Source organism: Eurypyga helias, unplaced genomic scaffold, assembly GCF_000690775.1.
Source record: "Eurypyga helias isolate BGI_N326 unplaced genomic scaffold, ASM69077v1 scaffold32587, whole genome shotgun sequence".
NCBI classification, from domain to species: Eukaryota; Metazoa; Chordata; class Aves; order Eurypygiformes; family Eurypygidae; genus Eurypyga; species Eurypyga helias.
In genome coordinates, this window is record NW_010261640.1 from 1 (window position 1) to 17,969 (window position 17,969).

Below are 17,969 nucleotides of genomic sequence, written 5' to 3' on the forward strand. Positions count from 1 at the left end.
CCTCGAACCTGGCCGAAGTGGGGCCGGGGATTCTCCGTCCGTTACCCTCCGCGCCGTTTTGGGGCGAAGATGCCCAAGAAGAAGCCCGGGCCGATTCAGCTCAACCCCGCTCCGGATGGCTCCGCCGTCAACGGGACCAGCTCTGCCGAGTGAGTGAAGCCGGTTGGGGGTGGCCGGGGCTGCGCCGTCCCTGAGGTGCGAGGTAGGGCCGCCCCCGCTGCAGCCTTTCCGCCGGCTGGGGCGATGGTCTGCCGGCCGGGAAAAGAGCGTATCCGGGGCGCTGAAGCGGCCCCAGCGCTGTTGGGTTAGTTTCTCCCTAAGCCGTTCTGCTTTGCACTGGCACGGCCTGGTTTCCAGAAAAGTCAGAGTTATTGATGCTGGGGGTACACGTTCCCTTGGTGGTAGCTACCTGGAGTCCTCTCCACGGAAGGAGTGGGTGGTGTCTTTGGCCGTAAACCAACTTCTGTCAGATGTGCAAGGTTAATAAGCTGGGGGAAAAATAGAGGAAAACTATCTCCTCGTAGCGTGTAATGCTACCCACTGAATTCTTAGATTATATAATTATCTAGTAAGTGCCAAGTTACACATTTCCAGCAGTATATTTCATAAATGTGTGTGAGAAATTATATTGAAAATTACAAATGTGTCAAAAAGGCTTGTGGCTTTTGGCTGTTTGTTTTTTTTTCCCTCCTCTCGTCCTTGGCTTTAAACTAAATTAACGCTAGTCTCAGTAAATCTGTTTTTCGGTAGTTGGCGTGTTATGTTAGATACGTCAGTGAGTGTAGTAGGAGAAAACGCTTGTGCACTTAACCGTGTTTAATGCAAACATGACACTGTGTAGATGTGTAGAAGGTAGGTCTAAGCTAATCATGGGTACACTTGCGCGGGGGGGAGAGACTGAACGTTGGGTTGTTACGTGTTGCTTATGAAGCCTCTGCTGAGCCTGTGGGTCTGCGTGAGCGTGGTGGCTTCAGTTACGCAGATGCAGTGCCAGCACCCTACAGCAATGAGGTGTTATAAAAGGCTTTTCTTTCAGGCTAACAGGTCTGTGTTCACTTTATTTTTTTAGATTAAGGTGATGGGCTAGCTCTTACTGAGCCTTTAAGCAAAGATGCATCTTGGAAGATCACATTCCTGTCCCTGTATGGTCAGTCTTCTCTTGGCTATGTAAACTGAGTGTTGATATGCCTACGTGCCACCCTGACACAGGGTTTGTGAGACAGAATTGCAGCGAGATGTACAAGTCTGGGGCTTAAAGAGCTCTGTGTGTATCCTTGTTGCCACGTTTTCAGACAGGCTCAGATCTCACCCAAACATCTAAAAAAAAAAAAAATTATTTCGGCATCTAGCAGCTCCAGCTGTGATCATTTCTAGCAAACTCTTTTGATGATTAACTGAGAGACGAGCTGTTTAAAAAACTGTTCTTTGGCAGGAGTTACTGCTTGTAGCTAAGCATTATGATTTGAATGTTATGCAGTTTTTGTTCTGGATTGGTAGGGGGAAGATATTTTTATACCTGTATAGCACTTTGCAGTTGATTGGTTTTGAGGTGGTTGGGGATATGTTGATCTAGTATTCAGGGATCCCGATTATATATTAGTCTTGTACAGAATATATCTGATATACCTATCACTGATTTTAGTACCTGAAGGTAATCACCAAACAGCCACGGTAAAGAGAGTTAACTCTTTCCTGACTGAATCTAGCACAATACAATATATTAAATATTGTATTTCTTCACTCAAGAAATGTCATTGATTTTAAATTGCTTTTACACGTCTGATATTCACTTACATGTTGGAAACATTTGGACACTCATGGGAATGTTGAGTCTCGTTTACACTGATGAACTATCTTGCTTAATTTTCTGGTTTTTATGTTGATTTATTTGGTGTGTGACTCGTAGATGTTTGCTCTTTTTTGTATATAAGATCTTATACTCAGCCTTTACCAGGTTTAGAGATGTGTCAAGTATTTTTAAAAGAAGTAGCTTAGAGTAAATCCAGCAACCTGTCATCCTATAAACAGCCAGAATTAATTAATTGTGGAAATACCCCCTCATCCTACTAATATTAAATCCTCATTGCGTAAGAGTTCAAACAGCAAAGAATAGTTGCATCAGAATTTGGAAATTCTTTTGGAATGATATTGAAAATGGTTTTGTATTTTTCCTTCCTCTGTAAAACTGTTTCTTTTTTCTCCTGCTCTGTGTTTTTTTTCCCATCTGTAAAACTGTTTCTTTTTTCTTCTCCTGCTCTGTGTTTTTTTTCCCCCTTTGGTTACTGTTTGAAATCAACCGTAGAGGTGTTTGTCAGCCTGTATATGTTGTTAAGCATTTCAAGTATGCTATGCATCTGTGCTCTACTGTATTAACACTTTCTAAAGCTCTGTTCCTGGTATAATGGAATTCTGGCTATGTCAGTCTCCTGTTACTCGTTTGCTTCCACCATATACAAACCTGTCACTTTGCAAATAATCTTGGATGCTTCCCTCTTCTTTTTCAACTAAGAGAAAGAATGAAAAGGGCTCAAATTACTGAGCCCAAGTACAAGGAAGATTTGGAGGAGGTGATCTGATTGCTGTTTGTAAATGCATGAAGGAGATAAACATCCAGAAGGAAGGAAGTTATTTAGGCCCAAAGGCAATGTTGGCACAAAATCAAACGGGTATGTTGGCCATCAGTAGTTGTACACTGGAATTCAGAAACTTTGTAGCTGTCAGAGGTGGAAGGGCCCGTAACATTCTGACGGGTATTTGACCCCCAGAATCTCTTGCTAGTTTTAAAATATTGAAGCTTAATACTTCTAGGAATGAGTGTATATGATACTTTGACTTCCTGGCAGAAGGGAAGGGGAAAGGGGGGAAATGAAAGAAAGGGAAGGGGCTGGATGATTCAGGATGTTCTGCTTTCCATTAGCCTCTTGTCCTCTGTCTTTGTCCTTATTTGGTGATGGGAACTCTAGTCCATGAGTAAGAGAGAGCTTATAGTGTGAGGTGTAGGGCTGTAAGAAGTAGGCATGTGAGGCCTGGTTCTCACTGGCATGGCTCTCCCTCTTTTTTTCTTTTTTCCCTTCCTCTCTTTCGCTGGCAAGATAGTATAAAGGGTAGTTAGGGTACTTGCAGTTTATATTTCTTTATACTGACTATTTTAATGGAAGTTTCACCATGTGTTTCTATGACAGTAGTTTTTGTTATTTGTAGTTTACAAGTAATTGTAGCGATTACTTGAATTATTTGTACAGGATGTTGTGGTTCTCTCTAGGGTCTTCCAAGTCCCAAGCAGCCCTGCTGGACAATAGAGACAGCTTAATAAAAGATTTTCCTATGCTGTGAGCTTCACTTCTGGTTTTGACGCTTCCTGCTGCGAGGCAGCTGCATGGAGAGAGGTGAACCTGTGCTGTCGTGCTTGAGCTTATCAGAATGAAACCAGATGACATGGGTCAGCTGCAGGTTTAATTGCATTCGGGTACTTCAGGAGATGCACAGTTCTACCTGTGTAGTGATTTTGCAGAGAAACCAGGAGGAGAAAACCCAAATGAACCTTAAAGACAATTAATAAAAGGAATACTTCTCTCTTGACTGAACGTGCTGGGATAGCTTACTGTCTTAATAGCCAAAAAGAACAAGAACAAAGTCTTTGCTTTCTGTTCCTTTCAAACTTCTGATGCCGTGTCTCTGAATATTTGGTAGTTGTTGCCTAATGTCTGTTTTTCTCTGAACCCAAACTAGACCCCAAATATTAAGAAGCAGCTCTGCAAAGAAGCAGGCAGGTAGGTTTCAAGATAATGCTGCTTTCTGTATTACAATAAGGTTTTTCTATTCACATGAAAAGAGAAAGTTTTTTTAGCGAGAAAGTTAATTTGATATGAAATGCCAGTGAGGATAAGGTACAGCTAGTTTTTGAGCTTGCTGTAGGTAGTCCACTCAATACCACATAAGGGCATGTGTGACGGTATCTACAAACCGTGCTGTAATCAAAGTTCCATTGTCTTGTCTCAAATAGGATTTTATATTGAGGTACATTATTTAGGTGGTTTATGATTTGTTGTGTTTTGTTGGTTTTTGGTGCTTTTTTTTTTCCTTGGCTGAAAACCTAACACTAACCAGCTGCCCAACAGTTCTCTTGCATGGCAGAACAGAATTAGGGTACCTTTTTGTTCCCCAGCTTTGGTCTCTGCTTTCTTTGACATGTTCAGTCTTATAATGGCTCATCACTGAGTACCTAAACAGCTGATGCTATTCATAGGTTATGGGCCTGTCAAATTCCTACCGAATTTTTAACTGTCTTATTAAAATTGATACTTAATGAGATCCAAATAGATGTTTGATCACTTTCTTTAAGTTAAAAACAAATACTTGAACATGATTGTTACTTAATGTGCTGTTGTCTGAGATGGCAGAAATGCTAGAGTTCTGCAGTTACAGACTTGTAATATAATTTTCTTTAAAAAGAAAAAAATTAGTGTTTTTCTTCTATTCCTCAAAACCTATTGCCTATAAGTTAGACTGTACAATGAGTTTTAAGTATTCCCCTGATCTCAGGAGAGTGCATTAAAATTAATTAGTTAAAATACCCATGTCCAGAGCTATACATATATCAAAATTAACTTAGACTCTTAAGGCACAGGTTTAGTCATGTTTAATGAGATAGTCTACAGTGTATGCCAAGACATTCTATATTCACAGCCTCTTTTAAAACCGTGTTTACTTGGAAAAATGAAATGAATAGTCAGTACAACATATTTTGTCACAGAGCACAACAATACAGTGAGCAACCAAATGAGCATTCTAATTATTCTTTTAGTTCATTGCTCTGTCATGATTGAGATGCAGTTAAGAATGTGTATTAATGTTTTTTACTGCTTGAGGATTACAATTACAGAAGAGGCACTTTCTGATTGCTTTTACGTTTGTGTATGTCTGCAAACTGACTGCTCTAAAGCCTTACTTTTTTTACCTTGACTGAGTAAAGACAAGTTCCTGTCTCTGGCATTATAACTTGAGCCTTCCAGAAGTGCCTGGAATTTTATATTTGACTAAATAAAAAAAATAAACCAATTTCTTTTTAAATTGAGTAGCATTGACTGTTTGCATTGAAAAGGTGTTTGGGGTTGAAATGTCCTTTTTTCTCTCTCTTCTCCTCTCATCCTTCTTACCCCAAACTCATATAATGAATTCAGAAATGTACAGACTGTCTTAACAACAACTGGTATTTTCCAAATCAGGCCTAAGCTGTGATCTCTGCTCTGGGTAGACAGGGCCAAGCAAGTCTCAGATGTGACATAGTGAGGTATAATGTGAGGTAGAATGAGCAGAGTAAGGTTACATTCTTGGTGAGGAGGGCTAAGGCCAGTATGAAGGACACCTGTTTTGTGATGAATTACATAAAAATGTAAAACAAAAATGGTGGAACATGGAATTTGCATCTTTGTTTAATGTGCTGTAAAGAAGTGTTTTTTTGAGAGGACTTTAAAAAGATACTGTCTGCAGATTTTTACCTCCTTAGGACTTGTATATTTTTTTGAAGGACATAACCTGTTTTCACCCATTTGACTCAGGACTTTCTTTCAAGCCATGTCCTTCAAAAAATATACATATTTTTTGAAGGACATGGCTTGAAAGAAAGTCCTGAGTCAAATGGGTGAAAACAGGTTATCAGGGATGGTGCTGCAGCTATTGGTGGTCCTTACGTTTGTGATGAACAGCTTTGGGTTTTCTCTCTTTGAAGGCTTACCTATATAGTACATACATACCTTAGAACAGTCCAAACTGAAGAGTGATTTTGTGGAAATAGATGACTGGCAAATTCCGGTCATAGGCTCAGAGTTGCAATATTAATTTGTCAGCTTTTTCTTGCTGCCTCTAGCTGCTTAAACTGTTTAAATTGCAGTAGGAAGCCCCTGAATAACCGGCCTGAGCTCAGAGTACAACTGCCTGTGTTTGGTAGTCAAAGAAGAATTTGGAAATTATGCAAAACCGATTGGAACTTCAATTTGTATTGCAATTTGCAAAGTAAATAGCTGCTTACTTATCAGGCATCTAGCAATTTTCCTGTTTTTCATATCTTTCTCAAGGGAACTTCACTTTGGGCTTTGTAGGAGTAGGAAGGTAGATTATCTCCCATCAATTGGAGTGTGGTTTGGTGTTTTGGTTTGGGTTTTTGGTCTTCAAATTTGCCTTGTAAATGGAGTGACGGAAGGGGACCAGCAGAACCAGTGGGCTCTTTACCAGCTGACCTTGTTCCAGGAGGATTTACCCTCTGTGGACTTACTCTTTCTTGACAGTTTCCTTGGATGTGAGTTCAGATGAAATGGAAGGAAGATTTTAATAGCTGTTAATTTTAATGCTTGCTAGGTCACTTTTGCCTTTTCTTTGGGGGGATTTTCTTTTGTTTTTAAGAGCAAAAAAAAAAAATCTGAGGAGAGGCAGGTCCTCTGAATTCCTTTGGTGTCACAGGAGCTCTGTGCGTGTGTAATGTTCTCAAAAACTAGGTCCTGGAATTTTATGACTGATCTGGTTGGATTGCAGTTGCATTGAATGCAAACTCTTAAATAATTTTAAGAATTTTCAGAAACTTTCTTTTTCTCTCCTATTAATGAAGAATTAACCAAGCTTACAAATACATCTGGTTGAGAGAATGCATTTTAGGCAGGCAGCAATAAATACTAGATAATTCCAAGAAAACTGAACCTTTTGTTACTCGCTATGTCTTCCAAATTTAGATGAAAACATACTCATGGCATTCTTTTTAAATGCGCATGAGCCTGTGCATAGTCTCTCATTCAATTAGAAATAATATTTTAATACTTTAGGAAGCTAATAGAACACATTTGGTAATAAAATAGTGGAAAGTGAGAGCCCGCATCACCTTACGAACTTTTTACATTATCTGTGGATGCATGTGCTGAAAAACTTTATAGCTGGGTAAGTGTACACAACTGTTATGGAAATGACATTGGTTATTATGTTGTCGTCTTTGTTCAAAAAGCATACATCGGTTTAGGATTAAATAAAAACTGGGTGTACAAATAAAGGTTGCATTCCATTGGGTTTGCCTGTCAGGCTGTTGGTAGCAGGGGGCTGCAGGGCAAAGAGAACAAGATGCGAGAGCGGACTTTGCAGATCCCCAGATAAGTAGAGAAGGAGGGCAGGAGGAGCAGAGACCCACCTGCAGCCCGGGGAGGAGCCGGAGCAGGGGGATGCCCAAAGGCAGCTGCGATCCCGTGGGCAGCTCACGCTGGAGCAGGCTCCTGGCAGGAGCTGTGGCCCATGGAGAGAGGAGCCCAGGCTGGAGCAGGTTTGCTGGCAGGACTGGTGACCCCAGGGGGACGCAGGCTGGAGCCGGGGGCTCCTGAAGGACGGCACCCCATGGGGGGGACCCACGCCAGAGCAGGCAGTGAAGAACTGCAGCCCGTGGGAAGGGCTCACATTGGAGAAGCTGGTGGAGGACTGTCTCCCGTGGGAGGGACCCTGCACTGGTACAGGGCCAGAGTGTGAGGATCCTCCCCTGAGGAGGAAGGAGCAGCAGAGCCTGCGTGTGATGGACTGACCACAACCCCCATTCCCCATCCCCCTGTGCTGCTGGTGGGGAGGAGGGGAGAGAAATGTGAAGCAAAGCTGAGCCTGGGAAGAAGAGGGGTGGGGGAAGGGGTCTTAGGATTTGGTTTTGGTTCTCTTTTTTTACTTTGATTTTGATTGGTTGATAACTTTTTTTTCCTCAGGCTGAGTCTGTTTTGCCCGTGATGGTAATGGCTGAATGATCTCTCCCTGTCCTTATCTCAACCCGTGAGCCTTTCATCATATTTTCTCTGCCCTTCGCAGCCGAGGGCAGCGATGGAGCAGCTTTGGTGGGCACCTGCCCTCCAGCCAGGTTCAGCTCACCTCTCTTTTTCTGTCCCTTGCAGCACCAGTTCTATAGATGGTTACAGGGGTGTGATTTCACAATTAAGCGTGTGCAGGGTCTGCCTCTTGTGAAGAAATCCTCTCCTCTCCTTGCTGTGCCCATGTCTTCCTGATGCTTCTCTTCTTGCATCAATTTACAGCGAGATGTGCGTGTTGATCTGACGGAGGATTTGCCCACCGAAGCCCAGATTAGTTTTAGGAGGGCTATCCTCTTGTGCTCTTGGCAGCATTGATGTAGCCACGTGGTGAATTTAATCAGGGAAATAATTGGCTGAAAACCTGCAGTATTTTTTTGAGTGAATTTTTAAATGGGTCAGTTATCTGCATTGGTCACATAGAGTGAATGGCGAGGGGCAGGAAGAGGCAGACCCATCTCCTTTGCCAAGTTTAGGCTTTTGCAGGATTAAGTGACTATACTCAGAGCCTGAGAGATACTACTAAAATATGTTGAAATTCAGTAATTACAACAATTTGAATAGCACATCTTTTAATTGAATAGTCTGAGGTCTCTGTCTCAAGAGGATCAGATTACCTCAGAGACCTTCCTTCCAGTGTTAGCTAGTAGGTGAAAAAGGCTTTAAAAAAAAAAAGGGGGAGGGTTTGAAAGGGACTAGGTAACCCAATATGTAGTTGAATTATTTATTTGGCATAACAGCACTACCGTTGTTACCCTGGGTGAAGGGTCTTTGCTTTAGCAGTGGCTTAAAAGAACCCCATGAAAATTGCAGGGAACTTAGATGAGACAGGAATTACATCAGCCAGTTGTTTGAGTGGACATTGAATATTTCAGTGTATACAGGAGAAACCTTCTGAAATGAACTGAGGTATGGTAAACCTAGATGTTCCCTTTAAATTATTAAGCTCTCAATTTTCCAGTAAAAAGCTCCCCCCCTTCTAGCCTCTGTTACCCTTCTTACAGCTGCATTTGTTCTCCCATCATTGCCCAGGGGATTGACTGGGCTTTATAAAATGTACAGATTCCACTGCCAAAACACAAGTGTGTCTCTCTGAGGAAGCAGTGTTAGCTGGCAACATGGGTTTCTAGCTTGCTGAATTTTTGAGGAGCAGGATTTTTCTTCCAAAGATTTCTTTCTTTTTTAAAGGAAGCAATGGACTTTTCTTTTCTGAAGACTTTCTAATGTGCTGCTAGAAATTAGCAATTGGCTGATTTCTAATTTGATGTATGTTCAGCATTACTTAGGCAAAATCTTGATTATACTTTGGAATGAATGTGCACGGCTTTCTGCCAGTTAGTGCCCACAGGAATTAGACAACTGGGAAAGACTAATTAACTACTCAGTATCTCTTTGCAAACATCTGTTGAGAGGCTGTTGTCGTTCTGAGCCTTGCCTGACCAAGAGGAGAGTGAATTCCTGCAGGAATTCTACCTGCTGACAGCACAGGACATGGTCTCTCACCTGGATTGAGTGGTCTCACAGGCATCCAGCAGAAGGAAGTATGAAGTGGTGTCTGACTGGGTGACACACGCTAGAATGGAAGCATATTATTTTACTTTACAGCCTGAGAGTTTAGACAGAGGTACTCCACTGGTGTGTGATTTTTTTGGATGAACAAGTATCCTCTTAAAAATCTACCTAGGGGGATTTAAAACAAACTGTTGAAACTTCCTGGCAACTCTTTCAGTGTTTTTTACAGCTCCGCATTGTTCTGTGCGCTTTTCCAGATTCCTTTTTCCAGTGTGGTGGGAAGATGAGTCGGCAGATTTAATGTGGCAAATCTAAAATCGCAGAGTGCTTTTTTTTGGGGAAAAAATATTCTGTCTGGATACAGATAGGTGTGTGTATATTTGAATATTTCCAGGATGTATTTGTACAGTCTATACATAACTTAAGTAAAAATTATTTTCTTCTCCCAAATGGCTATACTGGCAAATGTTCTGTTACACAATCAGTTCCTTTGAAATATAGGCAAGGGTCTAAACCTTCTATCCATGGCTTTTTCTGAATCCCAGTTATGGGTGATTTTTATATCTTTTCATCTGTATATTGTGGCAGTTTTCTTTCCTGGTCCCTGATGTGTTACCTGCAGCTTTTGATAAGTTTGTGCTTCTGTGCTCCTTGCTCAGCTCCTGCACGGAAGGCATCTCTGTTCTAATCCTGGCTTTTTCATGGGCCTTGTAAACAGATACTGTAACTTCATCTTGTATTATCCTAGTGTCTCTCAAAGGCTGTGTATCTACCACATAGGGGAGTCGTGAAGATACTGTTACCATTACTGTTGTGCATATTTATCCCTGGTTTTATCATTAAAGTTAACACGTAATTCAGAGACCTAAACCAGAGGAAAGGCAGGACATATAAAGACATGTGTTAACTGATGATGAGAATTTTATAACTTCTGTTTACCTTCTAGGTTGGGTTTAATACCTGACAAGTAAGTAGCTTTTTCTGTCCATAAGAAAGTGTTAATTTCCCTGTGGTTCTTTTGTTCTGGGTGTAGGGCTGGCTAGGAAAAACGAGTGGTAGGTGCACAGATATTTATGAAAGGCAGATGGAGAACTTGGATTTCTGGTTCTGGAGGTTTAGTTCTTGAATTTTTTAATTTCAGATGGCAGAGTTTATTTGCAGCAAACAATTCAAAGCAACGGTTAATCCTGAGGATGCCTTTTAAATGAGAAAAACAAACCCTCCCCTCCCTTCCTCTCTCCCCCAGATGGGTGCATTGTTTGGCTGCATATATGAATATGGTCAGGGGTGCTGGAACCTTGCTGGCAGCTGCTGCCACCACCCAGGATGAAGGGCTCTGAATCCAAGTGGTACTTGGGAACAGCTGCAAAAAAATCTGCTGGGAAGAAGCATCCAGAGCATGAATCTGATATCTGTCCACTTGTGCTACTGTTCACATCTGTGGCTTTAGTCTCTTTGAACTTTTGTCTTCAGTTCAAACATGTTTCTTGGCATGCTTCAACTTGCTTAAGAGAAAAAAAAAAACCCACAACCCAGAAGTGGATAATGGAATAGTGGTCAGGCTAGAGCAAAAGGGGGAGGAAGCCTAAAGCAAAGATTACTACCCCACAGCTCAGCCTTTAAGGAGTTTGAAGTTAAGCTGTCCCACTGGCTAGAGACTCAACAAGAGACTCTAAATTGTATCACGTATTTTCTTCTTTAAAACACTTGCCTTTCAGCGTTAGAAAAATGCGAATTCTTACACTTAATTAGTCTAGCTGGATACTTTTCTTGGACAGAACAATACTTTTCTAATAGTTTTGTTTTGTATGCCTTTTACTAAGAAATAGATTTTAATCACATTGTCTGCCTCTCACTTTTCCTGGGTAACTTTTTTTCTGGCAGAATTATATCTCAAAACATACCCTGCTGTGTCTGGTGCATCATGAAAGTGGAATGGTGTTTTCAGGTGTTAAAATTCATGCCAGAAATGAGCAGGTACATTGAGCAATGGTATGTCCCTTAAGGTAAGGCTAACTTATCGAGGACCTCAAACATGTTGCAAGAATTGGAAAAATCCACTGTTTTTCAATTCCTGCTTATTTTCAAAACAAGACTCCTTTGAACTGACAGCAAATTTGGATCTTTTTGAGTTTTTTTAACTGCAGGTTTTATGAGGCTGCACTGGAGTTAGCCCAGACACACCTGTGCAGTCAACAGAGACCACTGCCCTTACTTTTTGTCTTCCATGTTATTCAGTGAACTGCTCTTTGTTGAAGGAAAAATCAAATAAAAATCTGCCTTATTGCCCGAGTTTAGCAGTCATGCTAAATAGTAGTCTGTCTTTTCAAAACTGCAGAATGTCTTCATGTTCCTAATACTTTATTTCAGTTCCTGATTGAGGTTGTTCATGGAAATTAGGTAGTGAACTGCCTACTTTCTTCTCTAAGTTGACAGTTGTGTAGGCTTGGGGAAAGCATTACTGTCACTGTTCTGGAAAACAACCCCCAAGCCTGTATCCTCGTGTGACAGTAGATCTAAAAGTGAATGTACTTCTTTATGCTTTCACTCATACTAATTGTTCAGCTTGCAAAACTGATAGTAATAACTTTGAACAACTATTTGACAAATTACTGTTAAAGCCTGTGTCAGACTTCCCCCCTCCAGCCCTGTTTTTCTTCTCTGGCTAAAGAAGCCTTCAGGTTTTAATAGCAGGTGGATGTAGATTGGACATCAGGAAGAAGTTCTTCCCAGAAAGGGTGGGGAGCACTGGGACAGGTTGTCCAGAGAAGCTGTGGATGCCCCATCCCTGGGAGTGTCCAAGGCCAGGCTGGATGAGGCTTGGAGCAACCTGGTCTAGTGAAAGGTGTCCCTGCCCATGGCAGGGAGAGGGACTGGGTGGGCTTTAAGGTCCCTTCCTACCCAAACCATTCTGTGATTGATTCTGTGATTCAGGGTTCCCCCAGGATGCCTGATTGTTGTCTTCTGGCCTCTAAATTGGGAATTTTGCCAAGTGCAAATTGACAGTAATAGAGGTGAAGCTTCTCCACACAGGTCAGAGGGTCATTGTTTTGTGGGGAGGTGGGGTGTAGTCGGGTGTGTTTTGTAGAGACCGCACTGATTAGGTTTGGTTCTGCATTCTCTTTAAACCTTGGAGGTTGCAGAAGTGCTGTGGGACTAGGAGGAGGATGCTGCGCTGTCAGCACACTTCCTTTGCTATGAAAAGGAAGAAGTGATGTTGACTTAAGAAGTATCTTACCTGATCCAGTGTGGCTGGAGTTAATGCCTCCTTTAGAGTGCCTGGTACCTAGTGCTGAACTTGAAGAGGAACACACAAACAACTCCCCCAGAAATTTGCCCCGAGTGTGTATTTTTTAAAAACCTTCTGTTTAGTCTGGAAGGGAGAGATCTTCTAATAACTGTACCTGAAGCCCGGTGGTTAAGACTGTACACCTTCCACAGTGGTATTGTCTGCAAGCTGTACAGCATATTTATCTATTCCTGCTAGCTGAGTAAGAATAGATTTATTGGTAGTGTTCAGTGAAATTACATCGTTTCTGTAACGAATGGAGAAAACAGCACTGACCTCCCTGTGGCTTCACTCAGATGATCACGTTAGGAAAGCTGGATTCTTTCCAGGTATGTGCTTGGCTCTCAGACTGATAGCAATAAATCAAATGATAACCTATTGCTTTGGAGTAGTGCTTGGAACAGTGAAGCACTGAGGTGATTTGGTGATTTCCTGCTTTGATGGAACTCTGGCAAAGGCATAGTGCTTTGACAGTGAAAAAACAACTCCAAGACTGCAGCAGGTAATGGTGATGAATTTTAATGGGAATCTTTGTCTCTGAGTAAAAGTTTTACATAAGATTAAGTAACTACTAGTGCTCCTTCTGGAGGCAGACATTAGCACAAAAGCGTGCTGCTACTTTTAGCTACCAAAGCTTCCTTAGCATCTTCATGGTGTCCTAGTGATGAACGGACTTAAGTATTCCCTCACCTGTATTTTATATGTGTTGACTTGGTTTCATTTGTAAGAATTCATGTGCAATGATTTACTTATCCACCCATTTCTGTATGTGCTTTGTACTGCAACTTGGCTGTGATGCTTTTATGTGATGAGGGTCCAAATAACAGTCAGGGGGTAGTATTCTTACAGTAGAGCAAGTTTAGAACTGAAGTCCTACCTCCTAGAAATGTGGAGAGTAGATAACCACCACCAATTTTGGTGACACAAATATTCCTTTTTAAATGTATCTATTTACATTTGAAATTACTTAATATTTAGTGCTTCAGTGAAGGACCAGAATGAAAACAATCAATTCTGTCCTGATGTCAGTCATTCAGTTATCACAGAACTGGAGATTTTACTTATTTTGAAGAGTAATTCTGACAATGCATGTATTGGGTTAATATCTTTCACGAAATGTCTTCAGATGAATTTACAGTTAGAGAATTGGTCCTGAAAAATTGAAGTGACATCTGAGAACTTAATTGCTGTTATTATCTTGCATATCACTGTAAGTAATGAAGGTTTTACCATTAGAGCCTAGAACATTCTGATGATTTTGCTGGTGGCCGCATTCTAGATGGAGAAACCTGGTCTGCTGGGATTCATGGGACCAATGCCATTTCATCTGTGAGAGCCTTTGGAATCTTCTGGCTAGTCTAGGAGCAAGGACCCCAACATGAATTTATATTTTCAAGCAAGGAAATTCCTGTGTCTTATGTGAATGCCAAGTTTGTTACTGAAGCATCACCATGACCAAGTGTTTTGTTCATCACACTAGCAGTTTGTCTGCTCCAAATCATGTGCTCAAGCATCTCTGTGTTGTCTCCAAACCCAGAAAGCTCCTGCTTAGGAAAAAAAAACGAATAGTTGCTCTCTTCAAACAGAGGAAGAAAAGCCTTGTTTATCCTGTTTCTCTAGCTTCTTTAGTTTTCCAGATAAGCAGCCCTACAGTCTTCGGTAATCCCTAAAATGACAGCAAGTTCCTTCTCAAAACTTGTAAATCAAGATAAATTAAAAAAGTCTCATTTGGTGTGGCTTAGTGGACCAGAGACCTAAAGGTGTTACTTGTTGAGCTGCTCTGAAAACCGGGCCCTATGTATCAAAAGAGCATTTGACATTTAAATAATTATGTGTAGGAGCTTGATACAATTGTATTTCTGAGATGTTTAACTTCATGCAACAAAACTGTTGCTGTTATTTGGATGTTCCTTCAAATGCTGTTGTAGTCTTGGCTGCTTTTGAAAGAGATCCAGGGAGTGGATGCTGAGCTCTTGCCCATGTGGTCCTGAATCTTTCAAGCAGTGATACAGAATAATAGATCTGCCTGTGCAAAAGCCGCATCTGGTAAAACTGCCTCATAGATTTAATGTGTCGTAGGCCACATTTTCTAGACAGTTGTGATTTAGGTCTAAGTGTGGGGTAAAAGCAGGTAAAAGGCACTATGAAAAGGTTTATTTTCAATAATTGAATGTGAAATATAAAGTTGCTCTGCTTCTAATATAAAGAAATATTTGTTTCTCCAGAAATACCAGGGATCTGTTTTTCATTTCTACTCATTGTGCAGGGTTTCATAGAACAAAAAATGATCTGTACTTCCTAAAAATCCTGATGTTTGACATGTACTGCTCAGTAAAAACCCCACTGATTGTATGTGGCTGTCAGGAGTGAGTAGAAAGCTTGCTGTGTTCAAGCCCGCCAGAGGAGCGAACACCTCGGCAAGCAAGCGGCATGCTCCCTGCCTCCCAGTCACCGACCAGAGCGGTGACTGACTGCAGGCAGCCCGGCGTGGGGACTGTATCAGTGCTGCCCTGGCAGCGTTCGTCACTATATGCTCTTTGAAAAACAGGAGTTACGTCCTCTCACAACAGTGAAATACACAGTTTGTATCCAGTGTTCGTTGTTCTGGAGCTGGTTGCAGGAAGGCAAGGGGTGCTTAACTCTGCTCTGGTTTTTATCTTGTGTTCGTAGCCTAAGAAGAGCAAGTTCAGCTCTGGTCTAGAAAGGCACATGTTACTTCGACTTCAGGCTGGGATTTGTTTGCTTTACTGCCCACACTTGGGGGCGAGGAAATAAATCCAGTGATTAATTTGCTCTCTGTTTTGCATTTTAGAAATTAGATTTCAAATGTCTCTCAATGGTTCATCTTTAAAACAGAGTCTGTAAGTCAGATTAACTTGAATGTTCCTCTCAGCCATGCTTATCTACACAGGGAAATTTCTCGTTGTGGGTGCTCTAGGATATTTGCTGTGTGAGCATATTCCAGTGTGGTTACACTGGTATAAAGCATGATACAAAGACAGAAATAAGAGTGTATTTCTCTTTGTAGGATAGCCTAAAACTGGAGTATCTGCACCAGAGTAATACTGTGTTCATTTTGTACTGAGATGGAGTCACGGTAGTATAACTGCAGTAGAATAAGTACATCAAAAGTTAGTCTGTTAGACTGTTCTGGTTTTGAGCAGCATTGCTGAATTACATTTGCTCAGGGTGAGTGTTTTGTCAAACTTCCTTGCAAGTGTTGCATGGTCATTTTATCCTTGAACTGTTAAAATGTCAAAATAACAGGCTGGACAGAACTCGCCTTTCCAGCAAAGGTCTCATTCGGCTTCCTCTCTTTAGCTCTTTAAGCATTATCACTTCCTAAGTTAGTGGAGCAATTGCATCCTGTCTAACACTTGCACTGATAAATGAAGTAGGAGTGTGCTACTGCCTAAACTTGGGGAGTTTTTGTGCAGTAAGGAAGAGCTGTGAATATTTATGTTTTTATTTGCCTCCATTAAACCTTTGATACCATCATACCAAGATTGTTGTCCTGCCTGGAAATGGAGGCTCTCTAATGAATGAGTTGAGGGTTTCATCTTATCATTCTCCCTTTCCGTGGAGCCTGGGGGTTATTTGTCGTGGCTCTGTGGAGAATCAACCTTATATCTTCTGAACTGACCAGCTTCTTGCTGTGTGTTCAGAGAAGGTCTCTTTGTACAGCATGTTTAGAAAGGGGATGTTTTCTGAAGTGATGAATAGAAATACTTTCTTGATTATTGATGAGATTTAATTATTTTTTTTAATGGGAAGTGAATTGGGCTCTGAAGAAGTAGATTATGTTCCTCACATTTTCATCCTAGCACACTGTGTTCCCTGGAACCTTGGCAAAGCAAAACAGATATCTGCTGTTAAATATTTACTCTTGCAGCAACTTAGTGTCGCAGTTGGAAGCGGGAAATGTAAAATGAGTTTTTAAGTTGTCGTACCATTGGAATGAAGCATTTTCATGGGATCTGCAATGAAGTTATTAAGATTCTTGCTGGGAAACTGAACATCTGTCTGTAGCCCAAAATGTAACTACTGTTTAAAGCTTTGTATTTCTATCTTGTACTGCTCAATGACATTAAATCAAGGTTTCTAGTAGATGTGCCCTTAAACAAAAGTGAGTTTAAAACCTTTGAGCTTTTTGTTTTCCCCAGTTAATCTAAGGAAAAAAAAAAATTGTATCCAGTGGCCGTGTTTGGTGCATGTTTGTTTGGCTGCTCTTGGTAACTTCTTACTGATCTCTAAATAAGAACCTTCTGACTGGAGTATTAGTGACATACTTCTGTGGAAATCAGTTGATAAAACATTTAGACAAACTCTGTAGGAGATTACAACACAATCCTTGAAAATGTGAAACTAAAAATAATACGGGGTGATTGTGCTGTGATTCATGACATCTCTGATCAGAACTGCTGAGTCATTAAGCCACTCCTGTAGGTAGTGAAACTTTTGATGTGCATGAATTTGCACAGAGCCTTGAAGATGGGGAAACTGGGTGTCGTCTGTGTCTGTCATCGTTTTATCTGGAATAAAATACTGTTTACTTAAATCTGGGTGCCAGTAGTTTGTCTCTCATGGGGATGATTGTACAAGTTGTGTCCTTCTAGATTATGCATAGAGGTGCGAAAATGTAGTGGATTTAATCATGACCTCAACGCTCTATTCCTCTTCCTCTTGCAACACTGCTGGGCAAGCTCAAACACCTTCGTAATCATCTGTTCTTTCCCTGTTGTACAGGACAAATTTGGAAGCGCTTCAGAAGAAGCTGGAAGAACTAGAGTTGGATGAACAGCAGCGAAAGCGTCTTGAAGCTTTCCTTACCCAGAAACAGAAAGTTGGAGAGCTGAAGGATGATGACTTTGAGAAGATCAGTGAGCTGGGAGCAGGAAATGGTGGTGTGGTCTTCAAAGTATCTCACAAGCCTTCTGGTCTCATAATGGCAAGAAAGGTGGGTGTCTCAAAAACAGAAACTTAACCTCCTTTTATTAAGGAGGTTGTTTCTGAAATACAGTGACTTTGTTAAGAGAAATAAGTGGTGTTGTCACACACAAAAAGACTATTTAATGCTGACTTTCAGAGAAGCTGATGTTTGAAATAATAGGAAAGTTTGTACTTGCTTATCCTAAACGATTTTTTAGAAATAGAATCCCACGTGTCAGTAACGAAAGAATAGGCATTAATTCCCTCTTTCTTACAAACTGTTTTTTTTTCCCGTTTTGACAAATAAGACCTTTCCAGCTGGCTATACACCCTTGAAATAAAATGTGGTAGACTCACTGAGTAGAAGGCCTGGAAAGTTACTGCAAGATACAAATTAGGGAAAAGTGACAATATCCTGTATT

General features: G+C 41.1%; 1 protein-coding gene across 1 annotated transcript in view; it reads left to right on the plus strand.

Moving 5' to 3' along the window:
- Nucleotides 1-6: 6 nt before the first annotated feature.
- Nucleotides 7-17,969, plus strand: part of LOC104504125 (dual specificity mitogen-activated protein kinase kinase 1) — a 39,198-nt gene continuing 21,235 nt past the window's right edge. Inside the window, exons 1-2 of the mRNA XM_010155441.1 lie at nucleotides 7-149; nucleotides 17,365-17,575. Coding sequence (XP_010153743.1) covers nucleotides 70-149; nucleotides 17,365-17,575 — 291 coding nt within the window. The 5' untranslated portion in view covers nucleotides 7-69. The remainder of the gene's footprint in view (nucleotides 150-17,364; nucleotides 17,576-17,969) is intronic.